Source organism: Castor canadensis, chromosome 17, assembly GCF_047511655.1.
Source record: "Castor canadensis chromosome 17, mCasCan1.hap1v2, whole genome shotgun sequence".
NCBI classification, from domain to species: domain Eukaryota; kingdom Metazoa; phylum Chordata; class Mammalia; order Rodentia; family Castoridae; genus Castor; species Castor canadensis.
The window spans coordinates 44,232,307-44,251,657 of record NC_133402.1 but is presented as its reverse complement, the minus strand read 5'-3'; the positions used below and the strand labels follow the sequence as shown (position 1 = coordinate 44,251,657).

The 19,351-nt window shown below is 48.3% G+C and overlaps 1 protein-coding gene across 1 annotated transcript in view; it reads right to left on the bottom strand.

Moving 5' to 3' along the window:
- Positions 1 to 19,351, bottom strand: part of Gask1a (golgi associated kinase 1A) — a 53,390-nt gene that overhangs the window by 7,920 nt on the left and 26,119 nt on the right. Inside the window, exon 2 of the mRNA XM_020171898.2 lies at positions 9,719 to 10,972. Within this exon, the coding sequence (XP_020027487.1) occupies positions 9,719 to 10,972 (1,254 nt within the window). The remainder of the gene's footprint in view (positions 1 to 9,718; positions 10,973 to 19,351) is intronic.

Here is a 19,351-nt window from a genome sequence, read left to right as displayed (position 1 = left end):
ATGAAGTCTTGGTTCAGCATGACCCAAGCACCAGGGATTTGGCTGCAGCCTTTGAAAGCAAAAAGGAATGAAGTGCATGATGGGATGCTGGCAGGAAGGACGCAGGAGGATGTAGCCACTGAAGCCTGCCCACCACATCCACCTCCCTGCCCAGGCTTCAGGGGAGGCCTGGTTTTGCACCTCCGAAACAGGGTATCTAGGTAGGACAAGCCACTTCAGCTTACCAGGGCAGGACACCAGGCCCAGCAGTGTGGGCAGGGAAGGTCTGAGGGAGCCCAGCACAGGGCATGGGTGGCCCTCGTCCTCTGACTAGGCCTGCAGGCCAAGCCTGGGACTCCTCAGCCAGTGCCTGCTCTGGGTCTGGAGGACTCCAGAAGAGACATCTGCTGTCCTTGGCGGCCTACGCCCCCAGGGCAAGGAGCTTTTCCCAACTTTTCTTTTTCAGAGAAGAACCCTAATATTCCAGTGCCATTTGTTGAAGAATCATTCTTTCCCTCAAATTTAAATGCTTTATTTGTTAGATCGCTAATTTCCTTATGCTCCAGGTCCTTCAGGGTGGAAAGGGTGGCTCTTGGCTAGATAGGCTCACCTCCTGTGAGTTACCTGTGGCTGGAGGCAGGAAGAGGGCTAAGCTTCCTTTCCACACCCAACATCTCTCTCCGTGGAGGGTGCAGGCTGGTCTTCCAGAATTTAAGGAGGCTCTGGAGCAGCCAGTGTAGGGAAGGAGAGGGTGACTAGACACTGTTACTCTCCTCTAAGGGCTCACCATGCAGTACCCTGTGTGATCTGACAGAGGGCAGCTTCCCTTTGGGGCTCTGGGGAAGGAAGATCTGGACTCTATCTGCCCTCAGCCCAAGGCAGAGTCGCAGCTCCCACTTTGGAAGCAGCTGAATAGGCTGATGGGCTGGGAGTAGCTGGACTGAGAGGAACCATAGCTTATTTAAAATAAAATACATTTGGGCTGGTGGAGTGACTCAAGCAGTAACAGCGCTTGCCTAGCAAGCGTGAGGCCCTGAGTTCAAACCCCAGTGCTGCCAAATACATACCTACACACATACATACATCTGGGAGCCAGGTGCTGGTGGCTCATACCTATAATCCTAGCTACTCAGGAGGCAGAGAAAAGGAGGATCCCAGTTTGAAGCCAGCCAGGGCAAACAGTTCATGAGGCCTTATCTCAAAAACATTCAAGACAAAAAAGGGCTGGTGAATTGGCTTAAGTGGTAGAGTACCTGCCCAGCAAGCATGAAGCCCTGAGTTCAAACTCCAGTACTGCCAAAACAAAAACAAAAATACATCTGCGGACTGGAGGTGTGGCTCAAGTGATAGATCTGCTTTGCAAGCGCGAAGCCCTGAGTTCAAATCCCAGTCGCACACACACAAAAAACACACATCTGGACATTACCCTAAATGTTAAACACCAACACAAAAGCCAGGAACCTTTAAAAGATGAATCCTCCATCACAAAGTAGGTTCTGACCAAGAAAGCTAGGAAGTGTCACCATTAGGACACCTTTCGTGGCCAGGCACCGTGACTCACGCATGGAATCTCAGCTATACAGGAAACATAAGTAGGAAGATTGAGATCCAGGTTGGCCCAAGCATGAAACACAAGACTCTATCCCAAAAGGCAGATGTGCCCAAAAAAGCAAGGTAACAGTTAAGGTAATTCCCCCTTTGCCACAAAAGGCATGTGATATGCTTAGCTGAAGTAACAAAGTGACAATTTGAAATTCGTAGAAAAGCAGCCAGTCTTTAGCTCAAGTTCGGCAGCGTGATGGAAAAATCAATCAGGCATCCGCGATATTCAGATAAAGAGCATGAAATATGATCTAGTTTTTGGTGAGCAGTATTCATGTGCACAACAGCCATTTTTGTGACAGTATTGTGGCCAGCTCCACGTGGCCTCGCACTATGGATGCATGTACTGTAAAGGTAAATGTGAGTCATTTCAGAGTCCTGAACACTATGCATCCTGGGCACGCGTGGTTTTTCCTCAGGACTGGCCTCCTGGGGTACCAAGGTCTGCAGCAACAGCCTCCACACCATCCAAGTGCGCAGGCACGTTTGCTATGTTCACAGGAGATGAACACCCCGAAACCCCCATGCTGAAGAAAATACCAAGATACTCGCGAGAAACATGGACAGATGGAGAGAGATGTCCTGTTCGTGGCAAGAATGACTACATTTTAGAATGTCCGTTTTCTATCTGTCCACAAAAACTTAATTTGCTTCCAGCAAAGTCCTAGAAGGATTTGGGAAGGGAGTGGTAACAACAAGCTAGCTAGACATTTCATGTGAAAAAAAATATATGAAGATATCAAAACAATGCTTAAAAAAAGAAAAAGAGCAATGAGAAAGACCAAACCCCATGAGTCATTGACCTAACATAAGGCTTGGTAATTAAAAGTGTCTTTCTGCACATAAATAGGCCCTTTGCTAGAACAGAAGAGTCCAGAAATAGATGTATATGCAAAGGCGACTGGCTGTCTGCTGAAGGTGGAATTTCAAACTGAGGGCAAGAATGATTCTCCAGCAAGTGGAGCTGGACATTTGGGTTGCCCTAAGGAAAAATAAGATCCAGATGGATCCAAGATAGAGAAATTTTAAAATAATTCTCAAGTAAGGAAGATGCCCTTGGAAAACATAAAATACAAACCTAGAAGTCAGAAAAGCAAAGCTTGATCATTTTAATGATGCAATTTTTTGTTAAATTTCTGCATAGCAGCCAGGCATAGTGGTACATTCTTATAATCTCAGCTACTCAAGAGGCAGTAAACAGGAGGATTACAGTTTGAGGCCAACTCAGACAAAAAGTTAGCAAGATGCCATCTCAGCCAAACAAGATGGGCATAGTGGTACATGACTGTAATTCCAGCTATGAGAGATGTGAAGGTAGGAGGTTAGAGGTCCAAAGCCCATCCCAGGACAAAAAATGTAATACTCTACTGAGAAAATAACTAAAGCCAAAAGATGGGGCCATGTCCCATGTGACTCAAGTGGTAGAGCACCTGCCTAGCAAGTGTTTGGCCCTGAGTTCAAACCCCAGAACTGCCCCCCACCAAAAAAGAATCTGCACAATAAAAAGACTGTACATAAAGCTATGTCAATAGCTAATTGTATCTAAGAGAAATATTACACTGCAATGAAAACAAAAAGGTAATTTCCTTCATCCATAAAAAGCTCTTAAAAATACTTAAGAAAAGAAAACAACCCAACAGAAATCAGGGTGGAGAATATAGGGAGGGTTTTGCTCATGTTAAAAGGCTTTTAAGTCACGGTGGGACCTGAGCGAGCTAAGAAAATGAGGGAGACACTTGTTCAAAGGCAGAGCTGGCAGCTCAGGGGCCCTTGGATTTCTGCACCTCGCCACCTCCGTTGCCTCAGGAATTCGTTTTCGGTGGCTGCATAGCAAATGACCGGAAGCTTAGGCATAAAGAATGTGATTGTTTCAGTTTTGGGGGTTGGCGGAGGCACATTTTCTGGGCTCTCTGCTTGGGGTCTTCCAGGCTGAAATCAAGGTGTCAACCAGGGTCACATTTTATTGTAGCTCAGAGCATTCTCCTGATCCAGTGGACACTGGTCCTTGCAGCTGTAGAAATCAGGGTCCCTAAAGACAGTTCACAACATGGCTGTCCTTCTGGAGGTCAGCAGGACACTCTCTGCCCTTCTTTGAAGACTCACCTGATGAGGTCAGGCCCACCCAGGGTCATCTCTGTTTTGATTAACTCCAGGTTAACTGACGGATAACTTAATCACTGGAGAGATGTTCCCTCATACCCACAGGTCTCATTCATACTCAAGGGGAGGAGCTTATGGCAGAAGAGTGGGACTCCTGGGAGGCACAACAGAAATCTGCCTATCACACTTCACTCTAATCTAGGTCCTGCTTCCTGGGCTCTTCAGGGAGGAAATGGCCAGTGCACCACCCAAAAGAGATTAAAGAAATAACTTCCAAAGTCAGAGGGCAGAGCATGTGTTTTGTGGCCAAACTGTATTGTTGGAGAAGATCCAGGCTCCACCACTTAAGTCTGTGAGACTGTGGGCAGGTTCCTCAGCATTTCTGAGCCCCAGTTTTCCCCTGTAGGATGGAACTAAGAAGATTGTCTACTTCCTTGGGTTGTGATGCCAGAAATCAGAGGTCGTGGTTGTCATGTTTTCTACCTCTGTGAAGTGTACAGTGGGCTCTAAAAGAACTTGCAACAGCTATGGGATTATTTTTAGTGAAGAGGAAGTGGTACTTTTAGGAAAAAACACAGCAACACACACCCATCCATCCATCCACTGACCCATCTACTCATCCAACTTTCCACCCACCCATCCATCCCTCCATCCACCTATCCATCCTTCCATCCAACTATCCATCCTTCTACCCATCCATCCATCCATCCATCCACTCATCCATCCATCCATCCATCCACCCATCCATCTACTGACCCACCCATCCATCTACTGACCCATCCATCCATCCATTGACCCACCCACCCATCCATCCATCCATCCATCCACCCATACATCTACTGACCCATCCATCCATCCAGCAACCAACCCACCCACCCACCCAGCCAGCCAGCCACCTACCCATCCATCCATCCTTCCACCCACCTACCCACCCACCCATCCATTCATCCATCCATCCACCCATCTATTCATCTAACCATCCACCCACCCATCCATCCACCCTTCCATCCACTCATCCACCCATCCATCCATCCATCCATCTACTTATCCATCCATCTATCCACTCATCCATCCACCCATCCATCCAGAAAGTGCTAATTTAGGAGTAAACAAGGTCTTGGCTCCATGGTAGGTACAACTAGTGAACAGAACACAGAGGGAGATGGTAAATACGTGAATAGATGATTACTTGTAAATATTGCACATTGTGCTGAGAACCAGAAAAGAAACAGGCAGGCTGCTATGAAAGAAAGGACTAGAGCAAGAATCAGAAGGCAGTGAGAGCAGAAAGCTCCAGGCCAGGAGGACAGCAGCTGGGCTCTGCACCCAGAGGGAGAGGCGTGGGTTAAGAAACTGACTAAGGAGCAGGTGCAAGAGATGGGCTGGAGAGGGAGAAACCAAGGGATTGTCAGGTCCCTGTAGATCCAGGAGCTTGCAGGGCGTGATGTTAAGGTACTGAACCTGTCCTGATAGCAAAGTTGCGGGCAGGACCTGATTTGGAGGGTAAAAGAGATGGGCTGTTGCCTGAATCCTTCAAGTAAACACCAAATTGCAGTGGCTGTGGTTTTGCAGGGGCTTTCTTCACAGCTGTGACAAGTCCCTCCTGCGCTCCAGGGCATTACCTCCTCCAGGGGTAGCCCCCACCTGCAGACTGCCAGAGGATTTGATTACCAATACCCCTAGGCCTCTTGCCCCTGCCTGAGCTCTGAGCTGGTGTCTCACTCCCTCCTCAGAGCTGTCCTGTGGATTTCAGCCTTGTCACTCACCGCAGTGACCAGCTCCTCTATGTTGGCTGCCTTCCCTCCAGCCTCACTGCCATTGTCCCCTGTGGGTGCTTCTGGGACCTCTCCCAGGTAAACCAGTGCCACTGGAACTCTGGTCTCAGACTCCACCACCAGGGAACCCAAACCCAAGAGAATCACTCAGGCGTGGGTGAGGAAGCAGGGTTGGCCAAGAGGTAAGCAGAGGCAGGAGACTCTCTAGGAGCTGTTTTGTCAGTTCATGGATGAAAGAGCCTGGACTGAGGTGCTGGCAGTGGGGCTTCTAGGGCCCCAATTCTGGGGACATGCAGGCTCCTTTGTGTGAGGTAGCTGAGGAATGGCTTCTGTGAGCTAAAACTGCCAACAACTCTCAGTCTGCCTAAGTCCTCCAGCCCACCACCCATGTCTAGCCCATCACAGCCCAGCTGGAAGCAATCACAGGGGAAAAGAAACCCCTTGCAAAGTGGGAAGAAGAAATGTGCCTGAGCCCAGCCTTTCCCTCACACCCTGGCCTCTAGGAAGAAGGCCTTCTTGGTCCCCTTGTGTTGGACCAGCTTGCAGCAGACTGATGGCTCCTGACCACAGTTCGTCTCCTATCTTCACTGTCCCAAGTGGAGGACTTTGTACCATTCACCAATGTGAACACAACTCTGGCTGCAGAGACCCTTGACATGCAGGTGATCTTGAGTAGAGGGTTGTTTTTGTTTGTTTGTTTTTGCAGTATGGGGGAGTGAACTCAGGGCCTGGCACATGCTAGGCAAGCATTCTACCACTTAAGCCCCTAGTCTTTCTGTTTTATAGGTTTGTTTGGTTTTTTTAAGATAGGGTCTCATACTTTTGCCCAGCCAACCTCAGACTGTTGATTCTCCTACCTTCACCTTCCAAATAGCAGGGATTATAAGCAAATGCCACAACATCCAACCCTACTGCTTCTGAGCCCCTTCCTCCATCCAAACTCTCTCTCTCTCTCTCTCTCTCTCTCTCTCTCTCTCTCTCTCATGCCCAACTTGTTCATTGCAGTAGGACTAATTTCTCATTGATCTGTTCAGAAGTACGACTCTCGTGGTCTCACTTTTCCTGTGACACAGCCTGGTGTGAGTTGGGAGGACAATCTACTCACTGTTAGTACTTTATCTTTCTCAGAGAAACTAGTTTGTTCAGGGAGAACATGGTCCTGGTCATAGTAGCCAGTTGGACCTTACCTTTAGTTTAACATTCATTATGTATGCCAAAAGCTGTTGGTAGCCCACCATACCCACTTGGCACTCACCATTCCCATGCACACCAGAGACAAGTACCCAGCTCACTGCTCTAGCTGCTTTTGGTTGGCCAGTTGATGCCACAAAGTCAGTGCCCTCAGGAGTGGCCTGAACTGCAAGTAAGGCTGTATATCCCAGCAAGACAACTCTGAGATGTCTTCTGCATCCTCCCAAACAAATGAGCATATCTACTGGCCCAAGTAGGCTGTCCATGGGGTTTGTCCCAGCTACAGATCAGAGTACCTCAGGGTCCTGTGCAGAGAAACCCACATTCTGCATCTTTGCCAGCAGTTTCTAGGAAGGTGGCACCTGCCAGATAGAGGTGTTTGACTTGACTGGCATCCAGCTAACCAGGGAAGGAGAAGCATGAGTCTGGCCAAGTTGTGTCTGATCATACAACCAACCTGCGTGTGCCTTGGCTGCAGACTTTTGTCCCTATGCAGGGCTTGGCAGCCAAGGAAAAGTTCACTGAAACCCACAAGAGAACAGAGGGGCTCTGTGCCTCTGCGAACACACTGCTGGACTGGAGTGTTGCAAGGATCTCAGTTCTCCAGGCCCTAGGACAGCGCTGCAGCCATCCCATTTCCCTTCCCTCATTCATGGCCACCAAAATAGTGACTCTGATAAACAGTGAGCTCTGGAGTCAAGAGAGTCAGAGCTCAGCCAGACTATGTCTCAGTCTACCAGTTGTGACCTTGAGCAAGTAACTTAATCTCTCTGGACCTCAGTGTCTCAGTTTTTAAAATAGGATTCAGTGTAGTATCTCACTAGTACAGTTGCCATGAAGATGGGATGAGTTAGCTCCTATAAATTCTGGGAACAGTGCCTGCCACCCACCAGGCACTGTATTAACTACATCATGTAAACAGTCTTGTGTGCAGAAACCATATAAGGTCTGTGCTATCATCTGATGTAGGCTGGGGCCCAGAGACAGACCTGGAGGCAAGAGTTCAACAGGAAGCAGTTTGTTTGTGGGTGAACTCCAAGACCTGTAAGTAGGGAGGTGGAGAAGTGAGAGGACGAAGGCCAGCATGACCACTGTGGGGGGCACTGAGAGACATCTAGAATATGTGCATGGCTCCCACCAGTCCTGGCCAAGGGCTGAGGTAGTATGACCAGCCTTCTCTGTTGGCCCAGCACTGATCTGGTTCTGCAATGAGTCCTAATCCCCATGGATGGTTTGGTCATACCACCTAGACAGCATTAATTCTCCAGCACTTCCAGGGTGTCACACACTAGGCAGAGCAGGCTGCAAGGCCCAGAGCAACCCTGGCAATGAGGAACTGCCATGCAAGAAATGGCCAGGCCCTGGGGATGAGGCTGGGACACACAATCCCATTGTCAAGGTGGGAGGAGTGAGGCTAAGAGGTGAAGCGAACCGTGGATCTGTCATGCAGCAGGAAGGGGTTAACCCAGGTCTGCCTGACACCAAAGCCCATGGTCCTGATCGCCAGGCTCCACTGCTCTACCTGCACAAGGCAGCCATGGGGACACAGGTGAGGCAGCCTCTGCCACAGCCCTGTGGGAATGGAGGTTTAGGGCACTAAACATCTGTTTTTCCAAAGGAAGCTGGATTTTTATGGGAAATCTCCAATGTATTACATATTGCTTAAGAATTTTCTAAAATATACTGGAAGTGCGCCCCAGATGGACCAAACATAGCATATCGGCCCCTGGCTGTCTGGTCGTGGCCATGAGTCTTGTCCCTTGGCTGTGCACTCACCATAGGTGAACCTCAGGGCTGCTGACCTCTTTCTTTAGTAGGGGGGTCCCCATAGAAACAGGGGCTGGCTCAGTCTGCATTTAGTGCTCACATCCATCCATGCTCAGTGTTCATGCACTGTCTTTATTTCTTTCTGGCCATGTCTCCGTGTGTGTCTATCCACAGCTGCCATCCTGCTCACAAGCCCCAGAACAGCCAGCTAATAAACAGCTGACCCTGTGCCCTGACACACCACCTTTTCCCCGAGACCCATCTTCCCCTCCATCCAGAAACTCTAGGGTTAACTTCTGACATGGCAGGGAGGCAGGGACCTCATCTGGTCACAGGGAATATTATTTCATTTCTCCCTTCCCATTCTTTCTGTCTCCCTCTCTCTGCTTCTCCCTCTCTCACTTTCTTTTAAAACTTATACAACCATCTTGAACCCATGTTGATTCAAAGATGTAAGGCTAGGAACGGTGCTGTGCTGGTAAACGTTTAGCAAGTTGCTCTCCAGCAGTAGAGGGGAGCTCAGCTTCACAGCATCTGAAGACTTCCATGGTGTCAGTATTCACACCCTGACCACATAGCTGAATGTAGAGTCGACGAGATGTGGAGGAGTACACCATTATGCAGCGCTCACTGTGTAGACAAAAATCACAGAAATAACCCCAAGAGCACAGATAACAGTAAAACGTTGTATGAGAATTAGGAAGTAATTGGTTTGGAGTATTTATTACCTTTGTTTCTAATGTAATTTTTATTATTACTTTGTATAACTTAATTTTTAATAATGCCTGTGTTTCACAGCCAGGCCACAAAATCCCTGAAAATTTTAGGCATCAGCTGTTGTGGGTTGATATGACCTGGCTTTAAGATACTACTTAGATAAGTAATCAGAGGCAGAAAAATTATAAAAACAGGTGCTTGGTGGTCAAGAGACCAGGACTGCTGAGCCCAGTGGTTCAAGAGGTGGAGACAGATTGAGAAGATAGAGGTTTGAGAACAGCCCACGCGAAAAGTTAGCAAGACCCCATCTCAATCAATAAGCCAGGCATAGTGGGACACTTCTGTCATGCCAGCTATGCAGAAGACGTAGGTAGGAGGATTGTGGTACAAGGCCAGCTTGGGCAAAAGCACAAGACCCTATCTGAGAAATAACCTAGAATAAAAAAGGGCTGGAGTAGTGGCTCAAGTGGTAGAGACCCTGAGTTCAAACCTTATACTATCAAAAAAACCCAAACAAACCAGGAGTGCAAGGAGAGTCACCATCCTTGGTGGACAATCTCCCCTGCTCTCTGCCCAACCCCACCTACCTGCAGCAGGAAGTCGAAGAGTGCCAGGCGTGCCCACTCAGCGTGGTGGATGCCCAGGCATGATGCCTGGCCTGGCCAGCGGCAGCCATGTGCCAGCAAGGTCTGGTACTGCAGCCAGCTCAAGGCCACAGAGTTCTGGTCTTCATCCGGGTCACCCAGGTGCTGCACATCAGGTGCCCACCAGATGACAGGCCTGGCGCCACCATCCGTGTAGCGGTAGGGCAGCAGGGGGCTGTGAAAGTGACGAGCCACGGCAGGCAGGCTCCGGTGCAGTCCCAGCACACGGTCCACATGGAATGCCAGGACCTCAGCCAGGTCCCCAGGCCTCTTGATCAGGCCACACAGCCCCCGGGAGCAGAGTTGGCTGAGTGTGGGAGGAGACGGATCCTGAAGGACCTCTTCAGGAGAGAAGCCGACCTGCAGCACCTGCCCATGGGCGGGGACCCTGGCTTTGCCCACAACTTCACCCTGGGCCAACAGCCGAAGGGTCCTCACATCATGCTCTGTGAGCCATGGGGGAACCTGCCCCCCAGTCATTGAGCTGGCTGATAGCCCAGGGGTCTCGATGTCACACCATATGGACTTCTGCAGTTCCCCAATGGAGCCAGGCCACCAATGTGATCCTGAGGCTGGGGTGGGGTCCCCTGTTTGTTCTCCAGCTAAGACTCTGTTCTTGGCTCCCACTGGATGGGGCCAAAGGGTGAGTCTAGCAGTAGCTCTCCAAGTTGCCCTGTCATTCCCAGTCAGCCGGCTGACCAGGTTGCCCATGTCACTTTGTGTCTCTTGGATGGGATCACGATGCCCAGGGTGGCCCAGAGCTCCGGCTCCTGGATCGCTGACCTCATCTTCTCTCAGGAGCACCAGATGCTGGGTACTGGGTCTCGGATCTCTTGCCAAAGTCACGTCCCTCCTGACCCTTCCTTGACGCCTGCTGTCCCCTCCTGGGAACCTCCTGCTTCTGTTCACTCGCCCTTGTTTCTCAGCACAGACCATGATGGAATTTCTGGGTAAAGCCTGGCCTCTCCAGATCCCCAGGTCTCTTGTCTGCTGCCTCTGGCTGGAGCTCAGAGCCTGCAAGATGGGGAGATCAGGCGTTCCAGTTTCTCCCCAGGGCTTCCTGGGACCAGGGTCTGGGCCAGCAGCTGGATGCTCAGCAGGGAAGCGGGTGACAACCACTGCAGACAGGGTCATCAAGAGGCAGAATGCCACCACTGATCGCCTGCTACCACGCAGTCTTCTCCAGAGCCGCAATGCCTGGGCAGTGGGTAGAAAAAGATAGCTTGAGAACTAGGGAAGACACAGCCAAGCCACAAAACAATGAGGATGGTGAATGAGGGGGCTTCTGGGTGCACGAGGGAAGGCAAAGAGTGAAGCCCAGGCAGGACAGCTAGCTGCCTTTGAAGGAAGGAATAGTGGCCTTGCTTTGGAGGTGGCTTGCTTTCAGGGTCAGCCTTTGCTGATGCCTGCAGACAGACTTGGGCTGACACTTCTCTCCCTGCCATACCACACTGGCTGGTTACCATGGCCCACAAAGGACTCTGCCTCACCACCCAGTGCTGGGCCTGCCCTTTTTATCTCAATATGACTCTGTGGGCTCCTGCCAGTCAATTGTCCCCCACAAATAAGCACTCCCCCTTTCCAGGGAATGTAGCTTCCCACTTACAGATATCTTTCCTCAGCCTCCCCTGTCACCTGGTTTGCCCATGCCACCAAGTCCTTGCCTTTGCTGTGAGAGTCAACCATTCTGCTTGCCCCAGTTGCTCCAGAGACAGCTGGCTGCCCTGGCCTGTCCCCTTCCCCTCCCTGCAGGTTGGCACACAGATCTGGCAGCTCCAGTATTGTACATGCCAGCAAGTGCACACTCGGGTGCAGTGCCTCAGCATCCCCTGGGACCTGGTCAGAAATACAGATCCCCAGTCCCCACCCCAGAACCACTGAGCCAGAAGCGGCCCACATCCTATGTGCATACAAGTTCCCCCGAGGAGATTCTGGTGCAGGCTCAGGTTTGAGTGTCACAGAGCTGCCACCAGGAAGAAGGAGCAGGGAGCTGAATAAGAGGTGGGGAAGTTAGCTGAGGGCAGACTCCCATCCCCTACTCCACTGGGTGGGGACTCAAGCCTGGAGAATGAATGTTTTCCTTGTAAACCATGTGCTTCCACAGATATCTGTGCTCCCCAGTCCTGTGTGTCATTTGGAATCTTTCTCCTTACAGAGAACATGATCGGGGGTTCCTTCATTACCTACCCTGGGGCAGGGTTCAGAGGAGGACTTGTGAGCCGTGCACACACACGCATACATGTGTGCACACACGCACACACATACAATGCACCTTCACCAACAGAGCTGTGTGTTCTTTCTCCAGTGATTTAGCCCATTTATACTACTTGGCTATGCTTTATGTGTTTGCTCTTAGTCTGTCAGAAGATTTTATGGCTTGTTTTCCTTTTTTATTCGGACTGGGCCTCAAACTCACGATTCTTCTATTAATGCTGGTTTAATATATTTACATTTGAGGGGCCAGGCATAGTTGTACACACCTGTAATCCTGGCCTGGTTCTTTCTGTAGCTGCTCATTCTCTAGTAAGGTCAATTATGAAATTAGCGCATTTTCTCTTTCTCCTACCATTCAGTTTTCATTGCTAGTATTCTTTTTAATGTATACCTTTGTAAAATTAAATATATTTACCTTTCTGCTAGATTTGCCAGATTTCAATGATATTCTTTGGAATTCTGCTATGATTATATGAAGTGCAAAGCATATTTATTCTTTCTCCCATATTTTCCTTTCATTCTCTTTCTGATTTTTATATATTTTTTATCGTTTTCCATGTTGTTAGAAGAGAGGTATGTACACTGTAGTCCCATCACGTTGTTCAGGTCCGAGTTCTTCAGCTAAACACATGCGACATACTCTATCCTATTACCCTTGTTTCCCATGACTTCTTGGTTGCCTGAACCACACATGGAAACAATATCCTCAAGTTCTTCCACTTCCAAACTGTCATTCTGCAGCATTGGCACCTGAAGAGAAGTTTGACTGGGCACAAAACACTGGGCTCAGCTTCTTTCTTTGAATAGCTTGTGGGTCCTTCTCCATGTCTGTCTACACTGAATGCTGCCCAGGAGAAATCTAAGGTTTCACTGATTTTTTTTTTCCCTGCCCTACAGATTTTTTTTTCTTTGAAGTCCAATAATGTAACTAGAATAGAGCTCAGGGGTGATTGGATTTGGGCAGATATCCACATGTAGAAGACTGAAACTAGATCCCTGTCTCTCATCCTGTATCAAAATCAACTCAAAGTGGATCTAAGACCTTAATATAAGGTCTGAAACTTTGAAACAACTCAGAGAAGTAGTAGAGAATACATTGGAACATATAAGTATAAGAAATGACTTCCTAAATGGAACTCGAAAGGCTCAGTATCTAAGAGAAAGAATGAACAAATGGGACTGCATCAAACCTAAGAGCTTCTGCACAGCAAAGGAAACAGTAATCAGACTCAAGAGAGAGCCCACAGAATGGGAGAAAATCTTTGCCAGCTACTCATTCAATAAGGGACTAACATCCAGAATCTACAGGTAACTCAAAAAACTCAACCCACAAAGAGTCAACACCCCAGGGTTAATTCCCTGAATTAAACGGAATTCTCAAAGGTAGAGGTACAAATGGCCAGTAAATACGTGAAGTGTTCAACTTCCCTGGTCATAAAAGAGATACAAATTAGAACAACACCTAGATTTCATCTCACCCCATTTAGAATGGCCACAATCAAGGGTAATAACAACAACAAATGCTGGCGAGGATATGGGGAAACAGGAACCCTTATACACTGCTGGTGGGAATGCAAATTAGTACAACCACTATGGAAAGCAGTATGGAGACTCCTCAAAAAGCTAGAGCTAGAACTTCCATATGATCCAGTGATAGCACTTCTGGGCATATATCCAAAGGAATGTAAGTCAGGATTCAATAGAGACACCTGTGCACAGATGTTCATCACAGCACTGTTCACAATAGCCAAGCTCTGGAAACAAGCCAGGTGCCCTACAACAGAAGAATGGATCAAGAAAATATGGTATATATACACAATGGAGTCTTACTCAGCCATAAGGAATAATAACATAGTTTGAAGGTAAATGGATACAATTGAAGGACATCATGTTAAGTGAAGTAAGCCAAGCTCAGAAAGACAAAAGCCACATGTTTTCTCTCATACATGGGAGAAAACAACCATGGCCATATACAAACTCGTATGTAGAAGAACATATTTGTAACAGTGGAACTACTCTATGGAACTTGGGGAAAGAGGGAAAGGAAAAAAGAATGATAGAGCATCAATAATATCATAAAACATAACATCTGTGAAGGTAGGGTGTAATTTGAGAGCTGTTAAAAACGGGGGGTTGGGTGGGAGGTAAAGGGGTAAGGAAGAGTAATTAATGGGAAGGGGTGGAACACACCAAAGTAAAATAAACTCACAACAAGGATACACTGAGAATCCCCTTTAGTAATGAAAGACAGGACTGTAAAATAGGCACAGCGTGTGGAGGGGTATTAGTAGGAGGGAGGAGGGCGAATGAAGGAGATTAAGGTGAGGGAATATGCTTGATGGACTTCATATGCTTCTATGAAACAGAACAAAGAAACCTCTTGCAACTGCTGAGGTTTCTGTTGAAACCTCTGCTGTTGAGCCTTGAGCCTTGTGTGACACTTTGCAGGTTTCATAGGGACTGAGCCAGAGAACCTGATGAGGACTAAGCAGGAATTAGGACACCTGATGGCTGAGATCCATGGTTTGGATGTTGATAGGAATCACAACCTAAACTGCTGATGTTAACAGAATGGCTTGTGACACAGAGCTTTAAGTGGAGTGGAAAAGGGATTGTGGGGGAGAGACGGTGAGGGTGATCTAACCAATGTACAATATAAGCCTAACCAGAATTGTCACTATGAATCTCCCACTGTATAACAAATATATCCTAATAAAAAATGAAAAAAAAGATTTTTTTTTTATGTTTGAGATCAGGTCTCACTATATAGCCCAGGCTGTCCTCGAACTCAAGATCTTCCTGCCTCAGCCTACCATGCCTGGCTTTTCGTTAAGTTTTAACAATTTACTGTGAAATGATTGCTCAGAATTTTCACCTGTTTCAGCATAGTAATTTCAGGGGTCTTGCTTTCATCGTTAATAAGCTTTGCTGCTCTCTGTCTCCCTCTTCCACAGCTTCCGCGTGGCTGTGGAGCTTGTTTTATTATTGTGGGAGGGGACCAGTCCATGGACACAGGGCCCGGGCAGCACCTGAAGTCAGCTAGCTGATCCTCACCATGCAGGGCTTCTCCTCCTCGGCCTCCGTGCAGGCAGCTGCTTCTGCACACTGGCGTGTCAGCGCCAGCAGTTCTTCACTGACACTGTCTCCTCTGCTCCTCTAGCCCTCTGTCCAGATGGGGCCTCTGGACCACTCAACTCACCCCATTTGCAGCAGACCAGGGGAGATGGGGACTCTTCTCTTCAGCTGGTGCCCTCTGAGCTTTGCCACACCCAGCTCTCCTCTCCTTCCTCATTTCCTCCAACTCTGCGTGAAACTGCCTGCTTGTTATGCTGCTCCGCTGCTCCAAAGTGTTTGATGTCTGCCTCTCAATGTAGCTGAAAAGGGAATTTGCATCGTGGCTTCCATTCTCTTTGTTTGCCTTCAGCTGGCTTCCAGGACTCAGTAAGAATGCAGAGTTTGTGAAGCCAGAGTCACATCACCTATCCAAATGGCAACTATGTAGTCTAGGCTGGCCTTGAATTCGTGATTCTCCTGGTCAGTCTCCCAAGTGCTGGGTTCAGAGGCATGCACCACCATACCTGACTCACATTTGTGGGAGCACAGTACTTGGATTTGAACTCAGGTCCTTAAGCTGGCTGGCAGGTGCTCTGCCATTTGACCTATACCCCAGCCATGTTAGCATTATTTATTATTTTTCAGATAGGGTCCCCTGTTTCTGCCCAGGGCCAGCCTCAGACCACAATCCTCCTAGCTACAGCCTCCCACATAGCTGGGATTATAGACATATGCCACCATTCCCAACTTGTTTGTTGAGATGGGCTCTAGCTAACATTTTGCCTGGACTGAACCATGATCCTCCTGGTCTGTCTCCACCAGTCCTTTGTTGTGATGGATTTTATTGAGATAGGGTCTCACAAACTGTTTGCCTGGGCTGGCTTCAACCTGCCATCCTCCTGATCTCCGCCTCCTGAGTAGCTAGGATTACATGTGTAAGCCTCCAGCACCCAGTGTGGCTCATGTTTTTAAGATGAAAGGAGCCTGCCATTTCTGAATGCAGTGACTAGACCAGCCCACAGGGAAGTCACCTTTTTCCAACTTCTGTGGTCAGGACCCACAGCACCCAAACAGCCCAAGGAATTCCAAGAATTCTTTTCCCTCTGCACATCTCCACAGAGTGGGTCACCAGCTCTGTGTGGGTCGAGAGCAGCCTCCAAGTACACACAGCACTGAGCACCTCACCTGACTGAAGCCCTCTGAAGGGTGCCCATGTCAGCCCCCACAGGTTTCTAGGAATCAGGGAGAGGGGAAGGGGCCACAAGGTCCACTAGCATTCTCCATGTTAGAATTTACTTACCATCTCCACCCTCCCCCCGCCCACAAGCCTCTTTCTGGTTCCAATCTGGCCTACAGGTAGCACTGTCCACTCAGATCCCTAAACTCAACCATCATCCCATCCTCTCCTCTGCCCCATTCAGCCAGCTCTCATGAATGTCTTCCTTCTGCACATCTCTTGCATCCGTCCATTTCTCAGGCCCCCTGTGACTCCCTGAGAGAGCCTAGTCCATCTACCACAGCCCCTGATTGGTGTCCTCCCACCCCCATATTCTTCAGGTCTTAGCTTATACACCATACCTCTGGGGGCCCTCAATGGGACAGAAATCTTTGCTGTGTGCCCCCCAAAACACACTGCTCCTCCTTGGGCTCAATCTCTTCCACTCCAAATAGTATTTGATAATTGTCTGTCTCTCCCAAAAATGGATGGGTTAGTCCTGGTAGGCAGGACACTGGCTCACTTATTTATCTCAGAACTGGTGCCATGCCTGGCACATGGGGAGTGCTCTATGAAATGAGCTTCAGATAAGAAATGTCACCAGGGAGATGCAAGTACTGTTCCCCTACCAATGGCATTGTTGGTCAAGTGAGTCCTACAGTCTCTGAGGTTCTTCCCTGTCTGGATATCCAGGGGCTCCCCACACCAGATGGTTTTTGTGCCCCACTATTTTAAGCTGTACAAGATTTGTTTCAGGCAGGTGCAATAGAGGTATAGACACAGAAATGATTTCCATGAAAGAAGCTTTACTAAACTCATGGTCTCCTAGAAACAGAAGCCATACAGCATAGTCAGAGAGGTAGAGGAAGTGTGAGCAGGGCTTGTAGTGTGGACAAGGAAAGGAAGGAGGCTGAGCAGATTCAGGGTTGGACAGCTTGAATGACTTCCTTCAGATCCCCTAGTGTAGTTCCACTTGGCTCCATGGTGATTAGTGTGGGGACAGAGTCCCAGGCTCAGGAGCCTGACAAAGGAGGAGCAGTGAGTTGGCTGGGTCGCATAGCAGTCATGGCCACAGGCAAGTCTGTCTACTATGAGTAGGAGTTAATTCACCCTGGGAAGAGGGGGTTAACCATAAGCCCCCAGGTCTTCCAGGCCAAAGCATCATGAATAAGAAAATATAGTTAATACACCCACTTATAACTCCTTGGGCCCCCACTGATTTCAGATGCCCCTTTAGCGTGACGCTCCCACTTCACCTGAAATCACTCTCTGCCTTCTTGCAGGAGAAATGAACATGCTTGGTGACAACCCTCAACCACTGGGAGACAAAAGTCAGTGGGTGAATGCCCAGCCTCACCCTCCAGAGGGACGACCCTGAGGCCTTCATTCTAGATGGTGCAACTGACAGTCCTCATGGGACCCAGTCTCGTCAAATGATGACTTGTCACCCCTTAAGGTTCCTTCATCTGATGAACCTTTTGAAGTCAGATCCTCAATTTTTGTCTGATCAGATACGTTTTTAATTTGGTCTTTATTATCATTTAAAACACACACATAAGTGTAAGAAATACACAATGACAAAACCTAATCATTCTGAGAAAATCAGACCAAAATGTGAACATCTCCTCCTCCTCCCCAGAGGGGCCACCGTTCACACTTTGGGAACGCATCTCCCCAGGCCTGCTTCTTTCCTTTGAATTACAACATCTGTTTATGTCACAGCATATTTGGTTCCTGTCGCTGTCATAACAAGTAGCCAAGATTGATAGCTTAAAGTAACAGAAATATATACTCTCACAGTTCTAGAGGCCAGAAGTTCCAGGTCAGCTGTGCTGGGTCAAAACCAAGGTGTTGACAGTTTCCAATTTTTAAAATTATAGTGAACAAGGCTGTACTGAACATCTCTGGGGAAAATGCTGAGGATTCCTACAGAGAAATTACCAAGAGAGGAAGGTGCTTGGTCCTACTCCTATTGCATTTAGCTTTCCACTTAATGGCAGTTACTATCTCTTTTAATCCTGGAGATATCGGAATTACATAATCTTCTTTTTGAGGTCCAGAGGCTAATGTTTACCCAGGGCAGAAGAGATGGCAGGGACACCAGCATTTAAATCAGCACTCAAAGAGGAAATGGCTATGGACATGTTTGCTTGTATTTCTTCTTCTTCTAAAATGAAAATAAAAATGTGTTTTCAAGTTGAATTCATAATCGCATTCTCAATCTGGATACTGTTGGGAGAAATAAGTCACCTTCTAAAGACATTTTGAGAAGACAGACTATTTTGATCCTGCTCTGGGCTTTCCTTGACTTCAGAAAACCTGGGGAAGTTGGCAGTTGTGCAGAGAGAGGGGTTCAGAACCTCTCTCATGAGCAGATGCTCCTGGCAGGGCCACCCAAGTTAAGCTTTGGGAAAAGCAAAGCAGTTTTGATCAAACTGAAAAAAAAAAATTCTCTGAAGAGGACAAAGAATAAAGAATGCATGAAGAAAAAAATTGGCCAATGGCACATAATATGCTAGAAAGTTCTGCTGATGGGACCCAAACTGACCCATCACTGCACACTTGCCAGGCAAGTCTCACCTTTCAAATACACACTGTCTCTGCCCTGCAAGGACTGTGGCAAGAGGGAAGGAGAGACAGCACGCCCTTTGCTGCCTGGCTCTACAGCTGCTCTATTTCTTCTTTCCTCCCAAATCCCTCCTTCTGCCTATTCATCAGGAATCCCCCTCAGTTCCCTAGAGAAGGCACCCACTGGTCCCACAGTTACATCCACCCACAGAGGAAAAGGAGTGAGGAAAGAGAAGAGTCAGGAGAGTCAACGGCACGGGCTTCAGGAAGCCACTACTGAGTTCTGCATCTGCCCTTCTGAGCTGTGTGTGAAGTACAAGTATCAAGGCCTCCCCGTCCTGTGTGTTCAGTTATAAATGAGGGAGTGTGATCATTCTCCCTCCGAGGACTGGCGTGAGAGCTGAGGGAAAGCAGGTGAAGGGCCCACTGCACAGTTTGGTCCTTTGACCAGAATGGTGGGGATAGTGTTTCTCTTCCCCCATTTTCTGGACACGCTCTATCTTTCTGAGGGTCTTAAAAAAACC